The following is a 22156-nucleotide window of genomic DNA, read 5'->3' as shown; positions in this document are numbered from 1 at the left end:
AGCCAGCCAATAAATCAGCCCCAATTTCCTTAATTATTGGAAATTAGTGATCGGCTGATACTTAAATCTGAAGCTGATCTTATCTACCTCAGCAAAGGTCTAAAAATTAACCACTGTCCTCTTTTGTTCTGCCTTGAGAGAGACTAGCAGACCCGCCAGGTCATGTCTGCATGTTTACAGTTAATACTGTAGTTACCCCATTGTTGCCAACTCATTGACTTTCTTCCTATATTTTGTAACCCTTAAAAAAATCAGTATTGGCCAAAATCAGAATCGGTAGGTCAGGCTTTTCGAAGATCAGCCAGAAAACTTGAGTCGGTGCATCCCTAATCAGTACATCGAGACAGTAGTTCTAGAGTCCTGATGTTGCTCAAAACTTTGTCTTTTTTTTTCAGCCTTTTTCACAGCAAACCATCAGACTTGACCTCACAACTTTTAGAAACTTTGGACTACTTGGTTTTGATCTACCACATAAAATCCCTATAAAATACTTTGAAGTTTTTGTTTTTAAAAATGTGAAAATCTTCCAGGGGTATGAATACTATTTGCAAGGCACTGCATATATGGGTGTGGGCGCGCGTGTGTGTGTGTGTGTGTGTCTCTCTTGTCACAGCCAAACCCTCTTGACAGGTAACAGGCCTCACCTCTCGCCCCCCAGGGACCCTCGGTCGCTCACAGAGAGTAGAGGGGGGATTAAGGGAGGGAAGAGGGGAAGGAAGAGTGAGGAGAGGAGAGCTTTATGTTAGCATGAGATCCAGATCAGCCTCTAGCCTCGTTAAACAACATCGATCGGCACTGTGACATTTCACAGCACACGCCGTCTACACTGTCACTGCCATCACTCACTGGCAGCACCGAGAGCACCTACACAGACGCAGCCGCGCTGCCTCTTCCTCTCTTTCTTTCTCTCTCAAATGGTGCAGTGATGGATACCAACTGATAGAGAAATAGTGAACAGATCCTTCAGTAAGAGTGTGTCTCAGTTAGAAGGGGTACAAGGGGTATATTTTGCACTGTGTTTGTGCAAAATACAAAATGAGTGATCTGAAATCATTACCTATACACTTGTAGTTTAAGGCCTTTTATAGAGAAGGTGGAAATATTAGGTGGCTTTTAATAATACGAAGTATAATATTTATGCCCATTTTTATTCTCTGTGGCTGTGTTTTATAAAATAATATGTGCAACGTTTTAACAATCCCACTGAGTCTCATCAATATGCAGAAAAACAGCAATAACACCAAGATCATTTTTATGATGTCTTGTAAAAGTGTTTCCGCCACGTTTTGGAAAAATATTACTAAAGTTTACTGCGCTGAAATTTGCATAGTGCACACCCGCATACATACGCACACACACACACAGAAAGAGAGCTGCCAGTCTTCCAGCCAATCGATCTGCGCTGACAGGTAGCAGATACCCAGAGTCTTAATTAGAGGGCCTCTCAGATATACATAATAATTATGCATGCACACTCACATTCAGAGGAGGGTTATTGAAGCTGTAAGTCTATAATTTGTAATCTTATCATTAATATAAAACTTTTCGGACAAAAGGTGTAGAACAAATTGCTTCAGAAAGCAACATTACGTCCCAGAAAAGATAAGTACCTGCAGTGCCAGTTACGGTTTTGGCACTCAATATATATTTTTTTATTGCTGCAGGATAATTATTGAAAATAATAATTTCTCAGTATGGAATTCCTCCCAGCCTCCCAATAAATAAAAAAAAAAACTTTACCAAGAGTGTAAATGTATCCAGAACTTACATAACACTAACCATTGTAAATAAATAAATAAATAAATAAAACTACATCAGCAAAATAAAAAGAACCATATCTGGGAAAAAGAAGTTGTAAAGGTTTGGTTCATAGAGGGAATATGCAAATAAATAAATGCATATTTCAGATACTGTGCACTTAAAGACTATCACCTGGAAATAAAACTGAATCTCAAAAATCTTTACTTAATGCATATTGATTTTCTTTCCTAAAAACCTCTACCACTGTTCCAACTTTTAAAAATCTAACATAGTTAACCCTTATATATGAAACTTTTTCATGCACAATCTTCAACAGATTTAAAAGAGGACAATAAAAAAAACAATGACAACCGTAACTCTTAAGACAGAAAGAATCCTAGGAAAGAAATGTGTGTTTAAGCTAAAATGACAAATAATATGAACATAAAATACACCTGAATAAAAGTGCATTATTCACAACAATAAAACAAATTAAAGAAGAAAATTAATTGATTGGAAATAAAACTGATGTAAAGTAATCAACGTTAAATAAGGTCAAGTTAGTGATTAAAACTCGGTTAAAACCAAAGAAAGTTGTGTCACAGGACTACTATTCTTAAACAAGACATTTTTCAGACAACCTGAGAGATAAAAACTATAAATCTGTAAATAAGTATGACTTTTAGTAACTTTTTATTGTCTAGAAATTTACTAGAGACTTTTATGGTTTAAAAAGTTACTAAAATCATCCTAAAAATATTTCTACAGCATACAAATTGATTACGCAGAGACTAATGCGATCTTTCATGCAGCTGAGTATTTTTTTTCTTTTTCCTTTTTCTTTTTTTTTTGACTAACTAGTTGAAAAAGAGCTACATTCTTTCTGGATGTTGCAAAAAAAAAAAAAAAATACCATTAAAGCCTCTGCATTGCTCTAAGAGAAAAACATAATGGATGCTGCTGATTCAGATCCCTGGTGCTGCTCGCTCATTTAGACACAAGAGCACCTGCGTATTAAGCATGCTTCTCTAATTTTATTAGTAACACCTGTGTTTCCTCTACTACGACATGTCAATGCGTCTGCTGTGAAAAAGCGCCTGTGAGGCGTCAGCGTGTGTTAATCACGCCTTTCTATAAAAACAGAGATTCAAGAGGAACTAAGTGAGCAGAGCTCCCTGCTGACTTCCTCTCCTGCTGATGAACCTCCCAGAGTAGACTGCAACAAACCACACCTGAGTCCTTGTGGGCCTAATGCACGCACACACACACGTATACACACACATATGGATGTAACCTTTTTTTTTTTTTACTTTTTTTAGTCACACTACAATCTTTAATTTATTGGAGTTTACTGTGATAAAGCAACAGGAAGGAGTGTGTAGCTGTGAAGGGAAGAAAGAAGTTTCTCAACATTTATTTTCCAAGAAATCTGAAAAGTATTTGCTTTCATTTATATTCAACCCCATCAACTCTGATACTCTTCAGAGTATCCTGTGTCACATCCTGTGTCTCGGAAAGGTTTAAAGTAGAGTTGGGGTAATAAATGATATTATAAGCTTTGACCAGCTCAGAAGGCACAGCTCGGTGCAACATCTGGGAAGCTGCAGTCCAGACGGAAAATCTGTTTTAACAGAAAAGCAGAAAGAAGGAAGCCCAGCAGTCTCCTTTAAAGTTTGGCTAAAGTCATGAATGAAACACATGTGAAGTAAAGAGGCTCTGGTCAACGCTTACTAAAAGCTATGTGTTTTTTAATATTATAATATACGACCACCCTGAACACACCACGCTGCCACAATAAAGCAGTGGTGTGTTCTCATGTTGCCACAATAAAGGTGGCAGCATCATGCTGTGGGGACGTTTTTCATAAGCAGAAACAGATCAGCTGTTGATGACGAGACATATACCGTTAAAAGTGAGGAAATCCAGGAAAAGACTTTAAAAGCTAAAAGAAGTCCTGATTGCAGGCTTTAACAAAGTAAATGTCCCGGAGTAATGCACAATGTTGATTTATTCCAACATATGACATAATGACCATTAAACTACCTGATAAGCATTTGTAAAACCTTTTTTTTTTCAAACAACTATTATATAATCTTAATTTGTCAAAACTGAAAATGAAGACATGAGTAAAGCATACATAAAGAATAAAACAACAAAAGCAAAATTGCTAAAAAATAATAATTAAAACGTCATGAACTGAATTTAAAGGAAATCTATTTTTTTATTACCATGACTGCATTAGTATATTATTGGATATGAGTTGGACCAATACATCTTTTAAAGTGACCGTAGAACATAACATAACAATTAAGGATTTGTTAGAGATTTTTCCAGATAATATAGAGCAAAAAGTATTAACTAAACCATCTTAAATTTTTGTATATATGTCTTGTTGAATAAGAAATTAAAAAACAGAAACAATAATTCATGTACAGGAGGAAGGGGTAGCTCTTTGCGGCTGTCTAACATTTCTTGCTGTAGGTGGGTGGCGTCTGGCTTGAGATCTTGAGACGTTGCAACCACAGAATTTCCACTCTTGTTCTGTGTGGTCATACATGTAAAATGTTGGACACATGACAGGATGATATAAATTCAGTTTCGTTCATATTTATGAGCACAAACGAACTCACACAAAAGTCCAAACCCAATATAATTCAGTCATATTTACATGACATTTCCGTTTTTGTCATGCTGTCTCAACCTACTATGTGTATAAACAGCATAGATCTTGTGGAAAGTGACCTTAAGTGTGAGATTTTTGTTTGTGTTGTGTTTTGAAGACAGTCAGAGAGAAGGGCTGGGGTTCCCCCTCCTCTACTCTGAGATCAGTCTGTGTGAGTGGGTCTATTGCATGTTTCCATTCCACAGCACCTTTTACCTTTGACATTTAGGCCAACCCCCACACACACACACTCTTCCCTCAGCGGATGCTCCATGCGAGGGGCCGCAGTGAAGCACGCCGTCCCCAGCTGCAGGGGATTTCCCCTGGTGTTGTACCCATCTGCTGCAGTTGTTGTGTGCGTTTGTCTGTCAGTCTGTGAGTGCGATTTGTCCATTTGAGTGCCATTTGTTCTGGGGGACTCCCAGACTTGCAGACTGAGAGGGCGGATCAAAACTGACAGTGAAAGTTTAAATAGCAAATCAACAGAAATGGTTAACCTCTTGTTTGTGCTAAATTAGAGGGGGCAGGAGGTATTTGTTGTTGCGGATTTGGTACTGTTTGTCTAGAAACTCATGGGGATTTGGATTTACCTTCTTCTTTTGATACAAAACAAATTGTGAAAAAAGAGGTGAAAACGTGGTTGTCAGCAAGCACAAATTTAAGTGTATTTTAATAGGATTTTGATGTGCATAAATTTAAAGTGGAAGAAAAATAATGGATGGTGGCAAATGAAAATTTGAAGTGCATAGGGTTCATTTGCCTGAGCCAATTCTTTGTAGAGCCTCATTTTGCTGTACAGAGCATCAATGTAATTTCCTCATAACTTTACCCCTGACTTGTTGGTTATGTTCTTTGGTCTTTATGGTGTTGCTTGCTTGCTTCAAAGAACAGCTACATTTTATACTAACATCAGAGCACACAACGAGAACTACTGATGGCATTTGGCTGCTCTTGATTTTATTTCAAGATATACAAGTGAAAGGAGCTGAATACATTCACGTGTCATTTTTCTCCAGTTTATGTAGATCTTTGCGTTGTAATATCACATAAAGTCACGGTATAATACATGGAGCTTTGTGTTTGTCATGTGACAAAATGAGAAGAAATTCAAAAATATTACTATTTTTGCAGCTCTCTATGTGTGATTTAATATGACGGTAACACAATTATATATGCAAGTAACTAAATAAACAAATAAATAAATAATTAAAATCTAAGCTTTAGGAGCAAAAATGCCAGAAAATAGATTGGGAACTAACTGGCTGTGGGCGCCGTTTGAGGTCGGTAACTTTTTAGTGCCGCACCAGGAAGAGAATTGTTTACATACAACTTGCTGATTTGGGGCGAAATAGTTTTTTGATCAATCCAATTGTATGTGACAGTTAATTTTCTGATCAGTATGAAGGCTCACATCGAGCTTCGGTTGTATAAATCACATTAATGATCTGTATTCCGACAGGTAAGTGGCGCATTTTGTCCTTTAACTTTGATGTTTACAATCTGTCTGTCTCCAGGATAATGTGGGTTAATTAACGCCTGTTTGTCTCTCTTAAAGAAGCTAGTTAAATATTTCAGGGAGCTTGCCTCAAACTGAAATGGCCCTTTAATTTAAGCTTACACTCTGAGCTGTCAGCGAATATAATTTAATTTCACTTTCTGTTTAAGCCTTTTTGCGACAGTCAGGCTAATGAAATGTGACCTGATTCAGCTTCAGGAAATAAAAACTGAAAAAATAATAACAGGTAATGTTTCGCCTCTTAAAATGATTTGCTACAGATTTTCGTTGCTGTTTGCATAATTAGGTCTCTAAAAAAAAAAATCTATCAGAATAGGTTTCCTTTCTCACTGCTGCTAAATTCAGCTTAATCTGAAAAATACCTGAGGCCAAGTAATTATTCCTACGACGTTCTTTCGAAAGGAATATTGTCTTTTAAATTATGCTCTGCTGCTTTAAAATAAACCTGAACATACTTTAGTTTTTAATAATTGAAGACAAAACAAAGGTATGAACAAAAGAATCCAATAGTTTTTCTGTATGTATACGACATGTTTGCCACCTCTGCTAGAAAAGACCTTGGAATAGATTTATGAATTATTATTATTTTATTATTCCAATCAACTTTCAGACCAATAAGAGTTAAGGTTGCAATTCTCACTTAATAGCTTTTCCTCTTCCCTTTAACTTAAACTTTCTCAGTGATTGATGTTTCTGTGAAATAGGAAAGAGCGAAAAGCATTCTTTAAAAGGTCCAAATATGCCAACACTTTCGCAGTAGTGATATTTTTTTTACCATTGTGGTTATTTAAACTGTTTTAAAAACTATGTTTGATATCACTGGGTTTTATTGGTAGTGGGCCAAACAACCCACTATACAACCACATATAGAACTAGTAGCGTATTACATACTAGAGTATTTATACAATATTGTTTTATTTGTAGGGATACTAATATGCATAGTCATAGTAGTAATCTCTGATATATTAATGTACCAAGCATATACAATGTTGACATACATCACAACTCTTGCACTTGGCCTAATCATCAGTGACCTTAAAGTGTGTTTGAAATTCATGATGCTGAAAAAAATTTGTGTATGTGAATAAATTAGAGCATGATTAAAAATATAATTTTTAGTGAAACTCAAATTATGTTCAGAATTATTAGAAAACACTGTAATTTATTTCAAGGATTTATTGCTGTTCATTTTAGTGACTATGGCTAACAAAAACACAAAGTTCAGTCCCTGGAACATTAGAATATTACATAGGACCAATCAAAATGTGTAGTTACTGCAAAAATGCTATGTTATGGCCTACGCAATCATGGGGAAGACTGCTGACCGGGCAGCGGTCCAGTAAACAGCCAGAAAAACTAATGCCTAGTCTGCTGTATCCAAGCAGAATGATGGAAAGTTGAGTGGAAGAAAAACAGAAGACACCATGATTGAACAACCAGCTAGTATCAATCTGTTATACTGATGTTACTTTACAAAGCCCAAAACAACAAAACACTTTAATATTCTGCTCATTAGAAAGCTGTAAATTGCTAGAAAATAGATTATGCTACATTTGTTTGGTTTTAATTTTTGTGTAAATACCAGAATACAGTTATGTTTTTATTTGAGGTTTACAATCCATGATAATAACCTTTTTTCTGCCGATGCCGTAAGAACATAAATAAAACTTTAGCGTAAAATGACAGAAGCATCCTCACAAAATGTAGCATAAAACCACCAGAAACCAGTTCATATTTGTAACAACCACAATCGAGAAGAGCATCCTCTTTCTGACATGCTGAGGAATAAGACATCCGTATAAGAAAACACTGTTAGATGACTCCCAATAAATCTGATTCACATTGGTTTAAAGCAAACATTAAGCTAAGAAATCTCTGACAGGCTTCTTGAAGACAAAATAGCAGCGCAACAGTCGAGAGTGACACCATGACACCTTCATGTCTGAGTTTTGTGTTATTTTCTGGTTTTTATGGAAGCATTTAAAGCAGGGGTCTCAAACTCCAGGCCTCAAGGGCCGCAGTCCTGCAGTTTTTAGATGTGCCACAGGTACAAAACACTAGAATGAAATGACTTAATTACCTCCTCTTTGTGTAGATCAGTTTTCCAGAGCCTTAATGATCTAATTATTCTGTTCAGGTGTGGTGCAGCAGAGGCACATCTAAAAGTTGCAGGACTGCGGCCCTCGAGGACTGGAGTTTGAGACCCCTGATTTAAAGTGATCGGTTAACTTAATTTTATTAAAGTCATAATGTAAACAGGTAAATCTTTGACAAGTCCAGCAGAAATCACTCTATTAATCAAATATAGAGGCAAATTGTCATAAAAGAGGATTGAATGTCCTTAAAATCATTGACTGGTTGTGTTCTTGGTTACCTACAGAAAACAGAGCAAACTTTATTGCACTTTAATGACTTTGCATGTGAGTAGCCATTAAGAAATCTTCAGGGTATTCAATGACTGTTTCTCAGTCATTTCAAGACACATGCTGCCACTAGTGCAGAGCTTACTGAGTCCTTGCAGCACATAAAGCCGTCTATTGATGCCTAAAGGTGGCTGCAAGGTGGTTGGGATTGATCAAATGGGCTATAAAGCCTGACTTTAAATGTCTTTTTAGCACGTCTGAACTGAGAAGGACAAATTTTCAATGTATTTTTATAACTGACTAAAAATAGCAAACTTTGAAATTCACTGCATTTTAAAGGTTCGGTTTCTTTCTTCAATCTCACATGAAGAAAAAAAAATAAAACATAACATCTGCTGTCCTTCCTTCTTTTCTTTCTTCCAGATGTAAACTCTGTTCTCTATACACACAGCTATCTGCCATAGATGAATGTTTCTGTTTTATACTTTAAATTAGTTGTTAAGGATTCAGTGTCATAAACTAATGTCGCAAAGTTAATTCACTTGAACTGTGTGTTTAATAAAAATCGAGCTCTGCTGGTGTTTGCAGTGTGCGGGCACAGTGAGGTTCGGCCGAGCAGGTGCGGCGTGGAAGTTACACAGAGGTGTCGGCTGTGGACACTCAGCGGGACACATGGCAGAGGAAGGCAACAAGCTGACACTGAGGCGCCTGGAGGGACCCATCAACAAGTTCATTAAAGTAGCTCTCCCCACGGACCTGGAGAGGCTGCAGAAACACCACAGTAACATACTGAAGGTGAGGACTCGCGTCTGCCTGGACACATGATCGCACCAGGATGCTGCCTCAGTGGGAAGAAGTGCATGTTTTATCTTTTGTGTTCGCAGTATCAACAGAGCCAGCAGTGGGAGCGCCTCCATCAGGAGCAAATAAATGCCAGCAGAACTGTTCAGGTATGTTAGAACTTTTTAAATGAACAGGAAAGGCATCTAAAGTATGTGTATTTAATGAATAGCAGGTTTTATTTAGAAGATAATTTAACTGACTGCCAATTAGAGTGCCTTAACCCCATATGTCTCTGCATCAGAGTGTATTTGTTTAATAAACCACTTGAAGCCTGTGGCCTCCTACACTTAGATCTTGACATTTTCTACATTTGTCACAATCACGTTTTCCGATTTAAAGATCAAAGAGCAGATTTAGGGCAGCTATTGGTGGGTTTATCCATGTAAGTACAGACAACATCCAAATGAAGGAAATAATTGTTAGTTTTCTGCTGTAGAGCCAGTTTGATATCTGTAAACTATTGCTGCAAAATAGAGTTCAACGTGAACAGTCAGTCACAGTGCCTTTAACTCTCATAGTGCAACCACAAACTACAGCACCTTACATGATGGACAAAAAAATGACAAAGGTGTACTTTGTAGAAAAGTCACTGCAATTACAGCTGCAGGTCTTCAAGCATCTGGCTCTATTAGCTTTAACATCTAGAGACTGAAACTCAAAACCCAACTTCGATCTCTAGTCAGTTCTCCAATAAAACAGGATTAAATTTCCCTTCTGAAGTCAAGTCAAAGGAAAGTTTGTTTTCTGATTCAGAATCACATTTTGAATGTTCTTTAGGCTTTTTAGCTCATTTTAAAGGGGTAGTATCATGTAAGATCAACTTTTTTAAGCTTTACATCATGTTATACTGTCATCCCTTCTTAAAAAACAAACCTGGAGTGTTGTCCTGATTCTTTCATGCATGTTTGAGAAATCCTTTAATCTCCCGTGACAACCACTCAGCTGGGCAAAATACCTGGTTAGAGCTGGCGCCTCCTTAGAGGAGTTTTCAAGCTACTGAACTTCCACCTCACAGAGCAGCCCTCCTCCACGACTTCCCCACTCAGCTCCTTCAGACTAGCCAGCAGCAGTTAGCAAACACCTGGTGGAACTGCACATCTGCTGAGCTCATTAAATGAGCTACTTCTCAGTGTAACGCTGGTAAAAACATTGTTAAAAGGTTAGTAGAGGAGCCGTGTTGTTTTGACTTCCTGAAGGCGGCGTTTCAGAAAGAGCAGGAGTTTTTAAAGAGATAGAGGCCCAATTTCAAGGCATCAAATTAGGAAGGCAAATTTCTTTTAAGCCATGTTTGATATTTACAGCATTTTTATATTTTTATAACATAGCTACTTGATTGTGTTATAAAATGGCATTATGTACCTGGAAAACTCATAATACTGCCCCCTTAAGTATAATAACAAAAATGTATTAATGAATTGTTTTTTATTTATGATGGATGTATGGATGGATCTGTGTTTAGTGTAAATATATTTTACAATATGTCAAGAATATATTTGCATTTATTCTCCACACATGTAAAAAAACAAAAAAGCCAAATAAGCGGTAGAGTGAATTTCCACCAGAACCTTAATTCCTGCATGTGGTAAGTAGTTCTTGGCGTTCTTGTTCACCTGGCTGGTGTGAAGACCCCTGAGGGGGGATGCTGTTGCCTGGAAGCCTCTGTGTCTCTGAAGGTGAAATAACTCCAAACAGACACACACCTATCCTCTCACCCCTCTGGGAGCGCTCACGGAGTGCTTTCCTGTGTCTTCAAGTCATTAAGCCAGAGTCGGTTTTAGGTGCTGCTGCTTTAGATGTTTGTGTGTTTTTTGGGATGTGTTGTTTTTTTATTTTGTTTTTTTTGGGGATGTTGGTGGGTAGGTGGACTGATGGGTGGTCCTTAAATCAGAATCCATGAAATGTCTCATCTTTCATGTGTTAGGTCAGGATCCGTGCTCACATTACCAACCCGGTTCATTTGCAGGCTGACAGGTGCCCGACCCGTCTGCCTCCATGTTAATCAGTTTGTCTTTTCGGCTTCGTGCACATGGAGACATGGGTGTGGGTGTATGTTTATTCATGTTCTGTAATTAAAGGAATGTGTTATCGGCAGGACGTTGACCCGACAAGGCCTGGTTGTTCCTCGGCCTGGAGGGCTGATGGCTGCGATGTAATCCTCCTGTCACCCTCGGGGCATTTCCCGTGTTCCCCTGCCTCATATCTAAAACTTACTAAGCTCCTCACTCACAAGCAAACACCCCCACACAGACACGTATAAACACACACACCCACACATGGACCGAACATTGAACAAACATTGTAAATGATGAGCAAAACCTCACAAGGAATGTGGAGTTCATCTTTGTAATGAATGAATTATGAAAAGGCTTTTATTTTGAAGATCCCCAATGAGCTTTGATTTGAAAGGACAGCAGTTTAAATTTTTCATCCACTAGTAATGTGAGATCTCGTTTTGCAATAATCTACTATTCAAAATATCAAGGCTTTTATTTTGATGAAAGGGGAGGTATCACGTAAAATTTATGTGTTTTTTAGCTTTGTATCTCGTTATAATGTTATTCCCTCATCAAAAACATGCCTGAAGTGTTGCTTTGATTCTTTCATGCATGTTTGACAAATCTTCAGCGTGTCTAAACGCTCGCTCAATCAAAGCTCCTCCTTGGAGTCTCCAGCCGAGCTTCTGCCACTCAGCTCCTCCAGGCTAGCGGCAGCAGCAGCAATTAGAAAACACCTGATGGAACTGCACGTCTGCTGACCTAAGAACAGTTGTAAACGGCATCATGGAGAAGCGTTGTTGTGATAACGTAGTGAATACGTAGCGCAGGAGCTTCTTAAAGAAACAGAGGCCCAATTTCAAATTGTTAAATTGTGAAGTCAAGCCATGTCTGATATATACAATATTTTTATGACAACTGAAAGTAACATAGTTTCTTGATTATGCTATAAAATAACACTATATGTCTGAAAAATACATAATAAAGCTACTTTAAGGCTTATTTTTAAAGGACAGGATATGACTGGTTTAGTTCTATTTAAAAAAGTTAGCTTGATAGTCGTGTTTTGGACTGTGGGAGGAAGCTGGAGTACCCTGAGAGAACCTACACATGCACAGGGAGAACATAAGCTCCATGTAGAGTAGACAGACCCCAGGCCGGGACTCGAACCCAGGATCTTCTTGTTGCTAGGCAACAGTGCCACATAGTTAGCCAAGTTTAATAAATTAGATAAAAACTCGTTTGCTTTTCGGTAAAAGCCTTTAGATAGACGTGGTTCTGCTTATTGTAAAAGCTTCGTCATAAAGAGATGAATACTTTGTGTATTAAGAGTTTAAGGAAATCATGTTGGTAATAATTTTACCCTGATTTCAGATAAAAAGTCTCCATCTACATCAACAAATTTGTATCATTCTTGAACTGCAGAAATTCTGCCTTATAATTTTGTTTTGAAAGTTCAGGTCAAGCTTGGCTCCTCCTTCAGTTGCCCTAAAATGAGTCTTATTTTGAAGGGTACGGGTGAAATTAACTTTGAACAAATTCAGCACCTCGGCGTTTCATATTTAAAAACAAGTGGAATCACGCAGGATGCAATGTTTTGAACAAATAGGCTCCGTTGGAAAACTGGAATCAGTAATCAAAATATTTTTTGAATAAAAACATAATTTAGGTTCATTTTATGCTTCTGAACCTTAACAGCCAAAAGTTGTGCTTGTCTTGCTTCTTATTTTTAGTACATTTCAAGTACTTAATTCATTTTAACTTTATTTTAGTTTCCTAAGCACCACAGCGGGATTTCACTCTGAGTAACCTGTGAGTCATGTACGGTTCTGCAGCAACTGAGAGCCAACATGAGAGAGATGGAGCAGCTGTGCAGCCGGGTCCGATCTGAAGACGCCGAAGCTCTGGAGGAGCTCGTAAAGCCGGTCAGGGACAGAGCGTCAGCCGCAGCACAGGACTTCCTGCTTCTGCACTCCAACCCGCCCCCACCGGTCCCCGCGGCGGCGCCGGACACTCGGCCCTCCGTCAGTCGGTCCAGCAGCTGCCACGATCTGGAGGAGGAAGACGAGGAGCCGCTGTCGGACCTGCAGATTCAACTTCGGCTTCCAGAAATCCCGGCCGATCAGAATGCGTCCGAGTCCTGGGATAATCTGGAAGAGGTGCGTTCGTTAAAAAGATCAATTTCATGAGAAAAAATATCTTTATTCAGCACAGGACAAACAAGTGTTTATAAACTTTTGTGTGAGAAAGTATTTACCCGCTAGCAGACGTCTTCAGTTTTTTTTTCCTTTGTTGTTTTTTTTTTTTTTTTGTGGCTTGTCTTTGAGGAACAAATGACTTTAGACTTGTCAGTCGGAAAAGGGATATGAAGCCATTCCTAAGGAATTGAGGGCCATTATGCATTTATGGAGAAAGCATGGTATCAAGATGAGCCTTTCCAGGGGTGTCCAGGCTAACAAAACTAAACTATTGCTCATCAACCCAGGAGGTCACAAAAGAACCCAGAACAATTACCTCCATACCCTAAGAACAGGTTGTGCCACACTTTGTGGTAACATCTGCAGTCAAGCGTTTGCAATAACTGAAAATGAGTGTTTTACATCACGGTGGAGGAATTTTGGCCCCCTTTTTTCTGAATTGTTTTAATTCAGCCACATTGTAGAGGTTTCAAGTCTGTTTTAGATCACCTTGAGTATCACTTTGAGCCGTTCAGAGATGAACTTCCTTTAGATCAACCTGCTGTAGAGGTCAAGGACGCTTGAGGTCGAGAAATAATGGCTGGATTTGCGCACAGGGTTTTCTTCTGGAGAGCAAAATTCAAGGATCAAACTGGCATAGAGGCCCAGATCATCACACTGCCACCACCATGTTTCGCTGGTAGTGATGTTCTTTATCTGAAATGCTCACCGAATGTTTTCCCAAAGTTGCTGATGATCATCAGGATGTTTTTTTTTAGTAAACGTGGCTCTGTTACAATTTCCAGACTAATCAAAGTCAATTACTTTATTTCCGGTCTGTACCAAAGTTTCTTTAATGTGGAACGTGATGTGTGTTGAAGATGTGACAAAAACCACGAAGAACATGAAGCAGGTCTGAGGAAATCACTCTGTTTGTGTGATTTCTTCATTCAACAGGTCTGCTAGTAATTAGGCCTGGGCGAAAACGATGCCCAGGCCTAATTGTAGGTCAAACACATTTCCTTACATGTGTTTAACCACCTTTAAGTCATTGTTTGACAAGGGGTTATCACTTTTTAACTAACTTACAAGTGACATTTAAGTAATGTGTAGGAGCTTGTTTTAAATCAGTATTTCCTGATATTGATTTTAAGAAAAGTTCTTGCTCCACTGGCAGATTATTTCACTTCTAACATGGGAAAATGTCTTGTAATAAGTGAAATAATCTGCCAGTGGAACTAATGCTTTTACTTTTCCTACATCTTGCTAAAAGGTTTACCCGTAAGTTAGTTTTGTCTTATTTCAAGAGTACAAACATAAAATTTGCACTAGAAACCCAAAATACTTTTGAGGTTTTGTGTTTCTGCAGTGCATCATTCTGAGACTGCATGTTGTATTTTTATCTGATATTAAAATGAGTTTGATGGTCTGAAAGACTTAAAAGCAAATATGGGTGATTTCTTTTTAACAGCACGGTGTAATGAGGTATAACTCTAAAAAGGAGAAATGAGGAAAAAGGGAAACTGATTCTTGAAAATAGGAAAAATGGAGGAGGTTGCAGTGAGATGGGTGTTTAGTTTATTTTCGTTAGATATTGCAGTAGATTTGTCTGATAAGTAATTAACTGAAATAAAAGAAAACCTTAACCTTTCTCTCCCTCAGGACCTAAAGGAACTGAGCGGCTTGGTGACGGAGTTCTCCCTGCTTGTCCATGTGAGTAAAAACACTCTGCAGGTTCCTACGTTCACGTTTCCTCATCGACTGCATTTCTCCGTCTACATGCGGCAAACTCAGGAGTGACGGAGGCCGCTCAGCCGCACTGTTTCCAGGAAGCGCGTCTGAGCGGCGTCCTCAGAGATCAGCTCAGGAGAGAACGGCCGGGGCCCCAGAGGTCCTACGCTGGGGAGAGGCCGAGGAGTTGACGAGACGGAGGGAGGGAGGAGGGGGGGTTTTGGTGGGAGGACGGCAGGTTGTCATGTGGGGAGAGGAGGGAAACGAGGGATGCAACAGAGCAGGTGGAGAACAGACGGTTCAGATTATCTCTTTCCTCGGGGAAAGAGTGAGAGGAGCAGGGAGGCTGAGAGAAGGAGAGATTAGCAAAGGAGAGAGAAAGAGAGAGAGAGAGAGCGAAGACGTAGCGGTGTAAGAAAAAATAATACAGAGGGAGGCAAAAGAGCATAGACATGTTGTGGCGTCTCTCAGGTGAGAGATGTTGTTTGGGGAGTTATATTCCATCAGGCTGAGCCACAGTGGAAACACTGAGTGAGTGAGTGTGTGGTTGTTCCTTTGTTTTTGTCACGTTAGCGGCTGAGTTTCTTTACTTCTCTGCCTTCTCTTTAGAACTTTCCACCGATCTCTAAGCGCTGAATGATCTATTTAGCTAACAAATGCGTTTAAAGAACCAAATAAAATCAGCCCCTCTATAGTTCGTCTAATTTTGTTACTACTCTGTCATTTTACGAGTTTTTTTTTTTTTTTTTACATCATTTGTGAAGTTGAATAGTTTCTTGATTTTGTTATTAAAAGAGGAATCATTTGTTCTTTTTTCTAATCTGATATTAACCTTAAATATCTTTGGATTTATCTTGGATTTATGTATAAACGTCAAATTTTAATTTGTAAAAAAACATAAAACTATTTTAAAAATGTGTAAGAGTTCCAGCGTTATTTAGCTCCAAACGTCTCAAATTTCTTACAAATTTAAACTTTAGATTTTTTTCAATAGTTATTAAACAAAAACCTGCTGGGTTATGAAGCAAATGTTGGAAAATATTCAATTCTGAAAAATATTAAAATGTGTTTTAGATTAATTTGAAAAAACAAGTTTCGCTTCTTTTTGTCCCATCTTTTGTGCAGCCTTAATCTTAATTTCTAAAATACCTGGCTGCTTTGCAAAACTTTTTTTTTTTTTTTTACAAATTGTCAGTTTTAAATATTGACTATTTAAACAAATGATTATCCCAGGCTTTCTCTGTTATTTGGTTCTAATAGTTTTTGTCAACCTAAACTTACCTATGCCAATTTTATAAGGTTTACAGTTTTCTTAAATCTACAGACTGAAGGAGAAAAGTTGTTTTTTTTTTTTTGTCAAAATGTTTATCTTTTCATAAATATTAAATTATTTTGGGAAATATTTCAATTCAACAATTCTTTTCATGCAACTTAAAATTAGCATTTTTTTAATTTTATGTTGACAAATGTTTTTGACTTGTGTTTCAAGCGAATTTTTTAAAATTACACTATTTTGCAAAAATATAAACATATTTTTGAGCCACTTAGTTGTTGTTATGTGCAATCTAAGTTGTGTATGCACGTTCTGTCTTATTTTATATTATCAAAAACATCATAAGAGTGCTCTATGAAGCTTTTTTTAGGAATTCGTCATTTCTTCTAGAAGAAATCAAACTAGTTATTGTAATAAAACAAGTTTATGCCAGAGTTCTTCTGCCAGGCTCTAAAGTTTCAGATTTGAAGACAAAAACAACACCAGCCTGTAAGATGAGAGAGCGACGACAAAACAGCTTAGCGTAACTCGGAGGCTGGTGAATATTACAGACCTCTGCAGGAATGAGCAAAATATCATCAGAAAGCAACAGGAAGTTGCTTTTTGTCGGGTAAGAGGAGCAGTAAGAGCAGGTGAAGGAGGCGCGGGTTGTTTCTGAGGAGGAAGAGGAAACGAAGGGTAGAGCTCTGTGTTCTGCTTGTTGTTTGGCCCCTGTGTCCGTCCAGGCCTCACATGGGGCGAGAGGCAGCTGCCACTCTGAATATTTCATGAGACCCACACAATAGCACACACAGTGACCGAATCCCAGACGAATATACCGACGCCGCGCACACGTGCCTCCACCGTGCAGGAGAGCAGAGTTTGGTCAGTCAGAAAATAAATCTTTGAACTCAACAGGTGGTCGCTGCACCTGCGGGCGTGTGTGTGTGTGTGTGTGTGTGTGTGTGTGTCGGTGCACCTTGGAATATGAGTGTGTGTTAATGTGCTCCTCCGTGCTTCAGTCCCAGCAGGAGAAGATTGACAGCATAGAGGACAACGTCAACACAGCCGCGGCCAACGTGGAGGAGGGGACCAGGAGCCTGGGGAAGGTGGGTGTTTATGTATCTGTGTGTTTATGTCCCGATGATCCCCCTGTGTGAGTGTGTGTGGTGTTTGGGAGATCGATGGCACTTTGCCTCCCAGCCATTCCACTACGTTTGTCCCCATCGATCCCTTCCAATATGGAGGAAAGCTGCAATTAAGGAAATAGAGAGAGGAGAGGGGAAAGACGGGGGCGGTGGGAGTGATGAAGACGTTGGATAAGGTGAGCAAGGCAGGACCCACATGGGTGTGTGGGTGTGTGTGTTAGATTTAACACACACACACAGCTGTCATTTCCCAGTTCAGCTACTTTAACACACAATATAAATCAGAGGACAAGTCACTGACCTTTATATGTATTACAAATATTGAACTTTTTCTCTTTATTATCCAGAATGAATCCTTTTTTTAAAATTATGTCCCTGTTGAAGAATTTATTTTAAATCAAAGATAGAAAAACAGAAAAACATTCCTATATGAAACTTTCATCTTAAGCAAAACTTTTTAAAAAGGTTATTCATCATCTGAGGGATTTGTTTAATGATCAGTTTTTGTTACATATGTAAAAGTTACAAATATGAGAAATTATTAGTGTAATGCTCTCTGAAATTAACAAAATAAATGTGGCATAGCATAGCTTCCCTGTTAAAGATGTGCAGAGAACTTGAGATTCAATTAATCTTCTATTACTGTAACATGATCTCATATAAAAAAAGATCCTTAGAGACTTTTTCACTTTTTCATTTTCATCGTCCTAACATTAAGTTGGACGAAAGTCCCAGTCCAGCTTTGTTTGTCACAGTTCCAGTTGTTTTAATGTTAAAGTGAATAAGTACAAGTTTAGGAGAGGAGATATTTTCACAGATTTATGAAAATCAACATGTTTAAATGTTCTCTTAACTTTCCCATTTTGAAGAGTGACTAGGAGAATAGGAATCTGTGTCGCCTCATATTTGTGGAACATGAGCGTTAACTCAAAGTCAAGTCGCTAGTTTGATTGCTGACCTGGGCCTTTAAAACATGCTCGTCTCTATTTGCCTTTTCCCTGTCAGACTAGCAATAAATAAAGACTACTGATGGCTACAAATTCTTAAAAATAATAATAATAAAAACTGTTTAGTTGTATTTACTTTATTGGGATCTTAGGGTTTCTACGAATGTGAGCACCAATGCTTCTGGGGGAAAAAAACAACATGATTTCCCGGTTTTCGTTAAACTTTTTCAGTGTGAGATTATGCTGCTGTAATAAAAGTTTCAAGTGTTTTTTTGGTTTTTGGTTTTTTTTTTAGCCGGGGTGCCAATAATAACCCCGGCTAAACAACAGGGTTGGTTCATTAAATTTAGGTTTTGGCAATGTGTTTTTTGGGGCTTTGTATGGGTAATGAGTAGATGAGAGTTGTTGAGCCACTGCTTGGATATAGTCCACGTTTAAAAAATAAAAAAAAGGAAGAAAGAAACGCTCGAGTCTAAAACATCTAGCAGGTCAATTTAACAGCGTTATTTCAGTAGCGGTTTGGTTCTTTTTATATGCCCGTCAACAGTACACTAAACTTCTGAGAAAATAAACCAAAAATGTGTCTGTGGTGGGTTTTTAATAACAACTGGGAACATTTTAAATGTAACTTATGGCTAAATGTAATAAAATAAAACATTATGTTTAATTTGGTTGTTTAAAAGAAATTTAGCATTGAGGGAGAGGGCAAACAAACTCCCACCTGCTGTGAGCCGGGTTGGTGGGTGTAGAGGCTGAGCAGATGAAACAAATGAGAAGGGTGTCAGATGTTTTAACGTGTTTGAAAGCTTGTAATCTCTAATCGGGTCAAACATGTATTACACACACACACACACGCACACAGATATATATATATATATATATATACAACCCGCTCATTTCCTCCTTCCTCCACAACTTCTATAGCCAGAGTCCTTTTAACTTAGCTCAGATGAAATTAAAATTCCCTCGACTGCCACAGGGATGTGGACAAGCAATGCTGGCTTTTGAACTAGATTAATTTAATGGCGAGTGTTAATCAAGTGAGTGTCGGGGTGTGTGTGCGCGCGTGTGTGTGTGAGGTCAGAGAATCAATCATTAATTGCCATCAGCAAAAAGCACCTTCCACTCTGATGATAACAGCTGTAATAACACGCGCCCCACATCTCTCTGATTTCTCCTAAATGAAGATTATAAAAAGGCTTTGATGCGTCCGTTTACATTTACACATGCAGGCTAGTTTGTATTTTCTTTTTGTGACTTCGGCTTCAACCTTGCGTGCGTTTTGATGAGTGATCATGAAAGGGCAGATGCATGCTCGCCCTGTCGCGGCCTGCCTTTAAGCCACAAAGTCCTGGCGTCTCTAAAGGTGCGCGAGGTAAATTAAACCGGAGCGCATCTCTTCTTCATGTCTCTCCAGGCGGCGGGCTACAAGCTGGCGGTGCTGCCGGTCGCCGGGGCGCTGCTGGGCGGCGTGCTGGGAGGCCCTCTCGGCCTGCTGGCCGGGTTCAAAGCTGCTGGGGTGGCTGCTGCTGTGGGAGGGGGCGCCCTGGGCTTCGCGGGTGGCAGCCTGGTCCGAAAACACCGCCGAGCTCAAGTGGACCAGCAGATGAGTCGACTGACGGCGCCGCCGGCAGAAGAACTGGAGGAAAATAAGGACAAATGAAGCTCTACTGTGTGGACTGACTGACCTGGACCTGTGGGTCTGAGGAGACTCGGCGCTAGACAATGTGTGCACTTTGTCAAACAGATGTTTAAAAACTGCCTTAATTACGACCTGCAGTCCTGCTCGGGTGGTTCTGCATCAGGACGACTCCGACACTTTAATCGTTTTAATGGTTTACGTTTACCCAGGTTGGGTTGGAGTACAAAAAAATCAAATGCAATGACTTCCTAAAAGCATGAAAAGGAGCACAAATTCAAACTTTTCCCCATACATGCACACATACAGGCTCAAATATATACATACACCTCCACTAAAATTTAGAAATCTTTTAACAACCACAGCAGGAGTGTCCAAAATGCCCCCCTGACTCCATTTGGACAACAAAATTTTCTTACAATGGGAGATGTTACGTACAACATAAAGTATTAAAGTGTAGTAGTAGTAGAAGACAACCTTTCACTGAAAAGTCGACTTTGCTGCAGCCAAATCAGCTGCTTTTATCTAATTTATTAAACTTGGATAAATATAGCGAGCGTCTTGACAGAAAGTGATCCAAATCCTGTTCTTATAATCGAGAATAAATTTGTTCATTCGAGCCAAAAGTATTTAAAAAGTAGATGCCTTTCTTTTAAGACAGCAAAGGCACAACATCCTTTCTATGCTTTTGATCTATGATCATTTTTCTACCAAACAAAACAAACAAAAACTGAACTACTTTATTTGCTTAATTTTAGTAAGTTTGGACGCCCCGAACTGCAGGATACGTCATCCTCAAGGTTTTTGTCACATCTTCAAGCTTCCTGTTTGGTTCTGGCTGGATATCGGACCAGTCTTCTCATCAGTATCTCTCATTTAAAGTGTTTGCTATTCTGGCACAGACCCGCCGTCGTTCATTAATGTTCAGAAAGCTTGCAGCCATTCTAAAAAAAAGTAGCATGACTTCACCACTACCATGCATCACAGTTGGTTCCATGTTGTTTGGTTTGAAAGCCTTGCCCTCACTCTTTTAGCTACTGGTTTTCTTGAGCTCTGCTGGTTTCAGGGTTGCACTTAAGACACCCTAACAAATTATTTTTCATCTGAGGAAAACAGTTTGGGTCAGATTTTTGTCTGCAACAGGAAAATTATACCAAACACTGATGTTGAAGTGGATAAAACATTAACCTACTAGAAGACTTTTCCCCAAAGATGACTTGAATATTGTTTATAATATCTGAACTACGTTTTAAAATCACATCATCAACAAGAAACCAAATTATTTGAATGAACCCTACAGGTTCAGCCAAGAAGAATGATGTAATTTTCTGCTCAAATTACACCAAAACCTTAATAGTTCTCTGTGGTTGAAGTGCATTTGACAAAATGTAGGTGGTGGTATGTACAATTTTGACCCTTTATGAATTATGGGGAAATTGACAATAAAATTAAAACTTTTATGAGTCGTTCCAAGAACAGCTCAAATGGTGAGACTGCAAAAATCTTCAGGTGTGAATGGTTTCTTCAGCAATATTTACTGCAGCAAAGCACACTACAGCTTATACCTGTTTTTTAATCAAAATGTGGCCTTTTGTGAGAAAAATCATCTGAGGTTTAAACATTTTGTGCCAATGCATCACTGTTAAAGGCAAATGAAAGCCTCGTCTCTTTCTTTTTTTCATCTGCAGGGTTTCTACGTTGTCTATTCTTCTGTGTTTTTGTGAATAGCTAATGATAAATGTAAGTAATAATTCTTATATTTATGCAGCAAATGGTGCCAAAGTCCAGACCACTTCAGACTGGAGAGTGTGAAGTTGTTGTATACAGAGATACTACTGTTGTCAAATAAAGCGTTTCTTTTTAGCAAAGATGTCGCTCATTGACAGAAATAATGGATGAAGTTACAGCCCAGCATGATGCTGCCACTACTGGGTTTTTAGTTGGGCTTTATGTTTTAGGCTTAATGTAAAAAATGTACAGGATTTTTTTTTTAAACTGTAAGAAAAAGAAAATATAAATATCCAAGGATAATTCTCATAATTTCAGGAGACGTCATGATCAATAACTAGGTAAGTTTGTACCTCCTGCTGCAATAAGGTCATTAATTTAATTAAAAACATTTTTAAATCAGCTTTTACATAATT

At 38.6% G+C, this 22156-nt stretch overlaps 1 protein-coding gene across 1 annotated transcript; it reads left to right on the top strand.

The window, feature by feature from the left end:
• The first annotated feature begins 5683 nt into the window (after positions 1 to 5683).
• stx17 (syntaxin 17) lies at positions 5684 to 21880 on the top strand. Its single transcript, XM_032559229.1, has 7 exons — positions 5684 to 5861; positions 8870 to 9076; positions 9166 to 9231; positions 12954 to 13277; positions 14958 to 15008; positions 17301 to 17387; positions 19791 to 21880. Exons 2-7 carry the CDS (start codon positions 8954 to 8956, stop codon positions 20034 to 20036), a joined length of 897 nt encoding a protein of 298 aa, XP_032415120.1. The 5' UTR covers positions 5684 to 5861; positions 8870 to 8953; the 3' UTR covers positions 20037 to 21880.
• The last annotated feature ends 276 nt before the right edge of the window (positions 21881 to 22156 follow it).

This window comes from Xiphophorus hellerii, chromosome 3, assembly GCF_003331165.1.
Source record: "Xiphophorus hellerii strain 12219 chromosome 3, Xiphophorus_hellerii-4.1, whole genome shotgun sequence".
NCBI lineage: Eukaryota > Metazoa > Chordata > Actinopteri > Cyprinodontiformes > Poeciliidae > Xiphophorus > Xiphophorus hellerii.
This window is presented reverse-complemented; position numbering and strand designations above follow the sequence as displayed.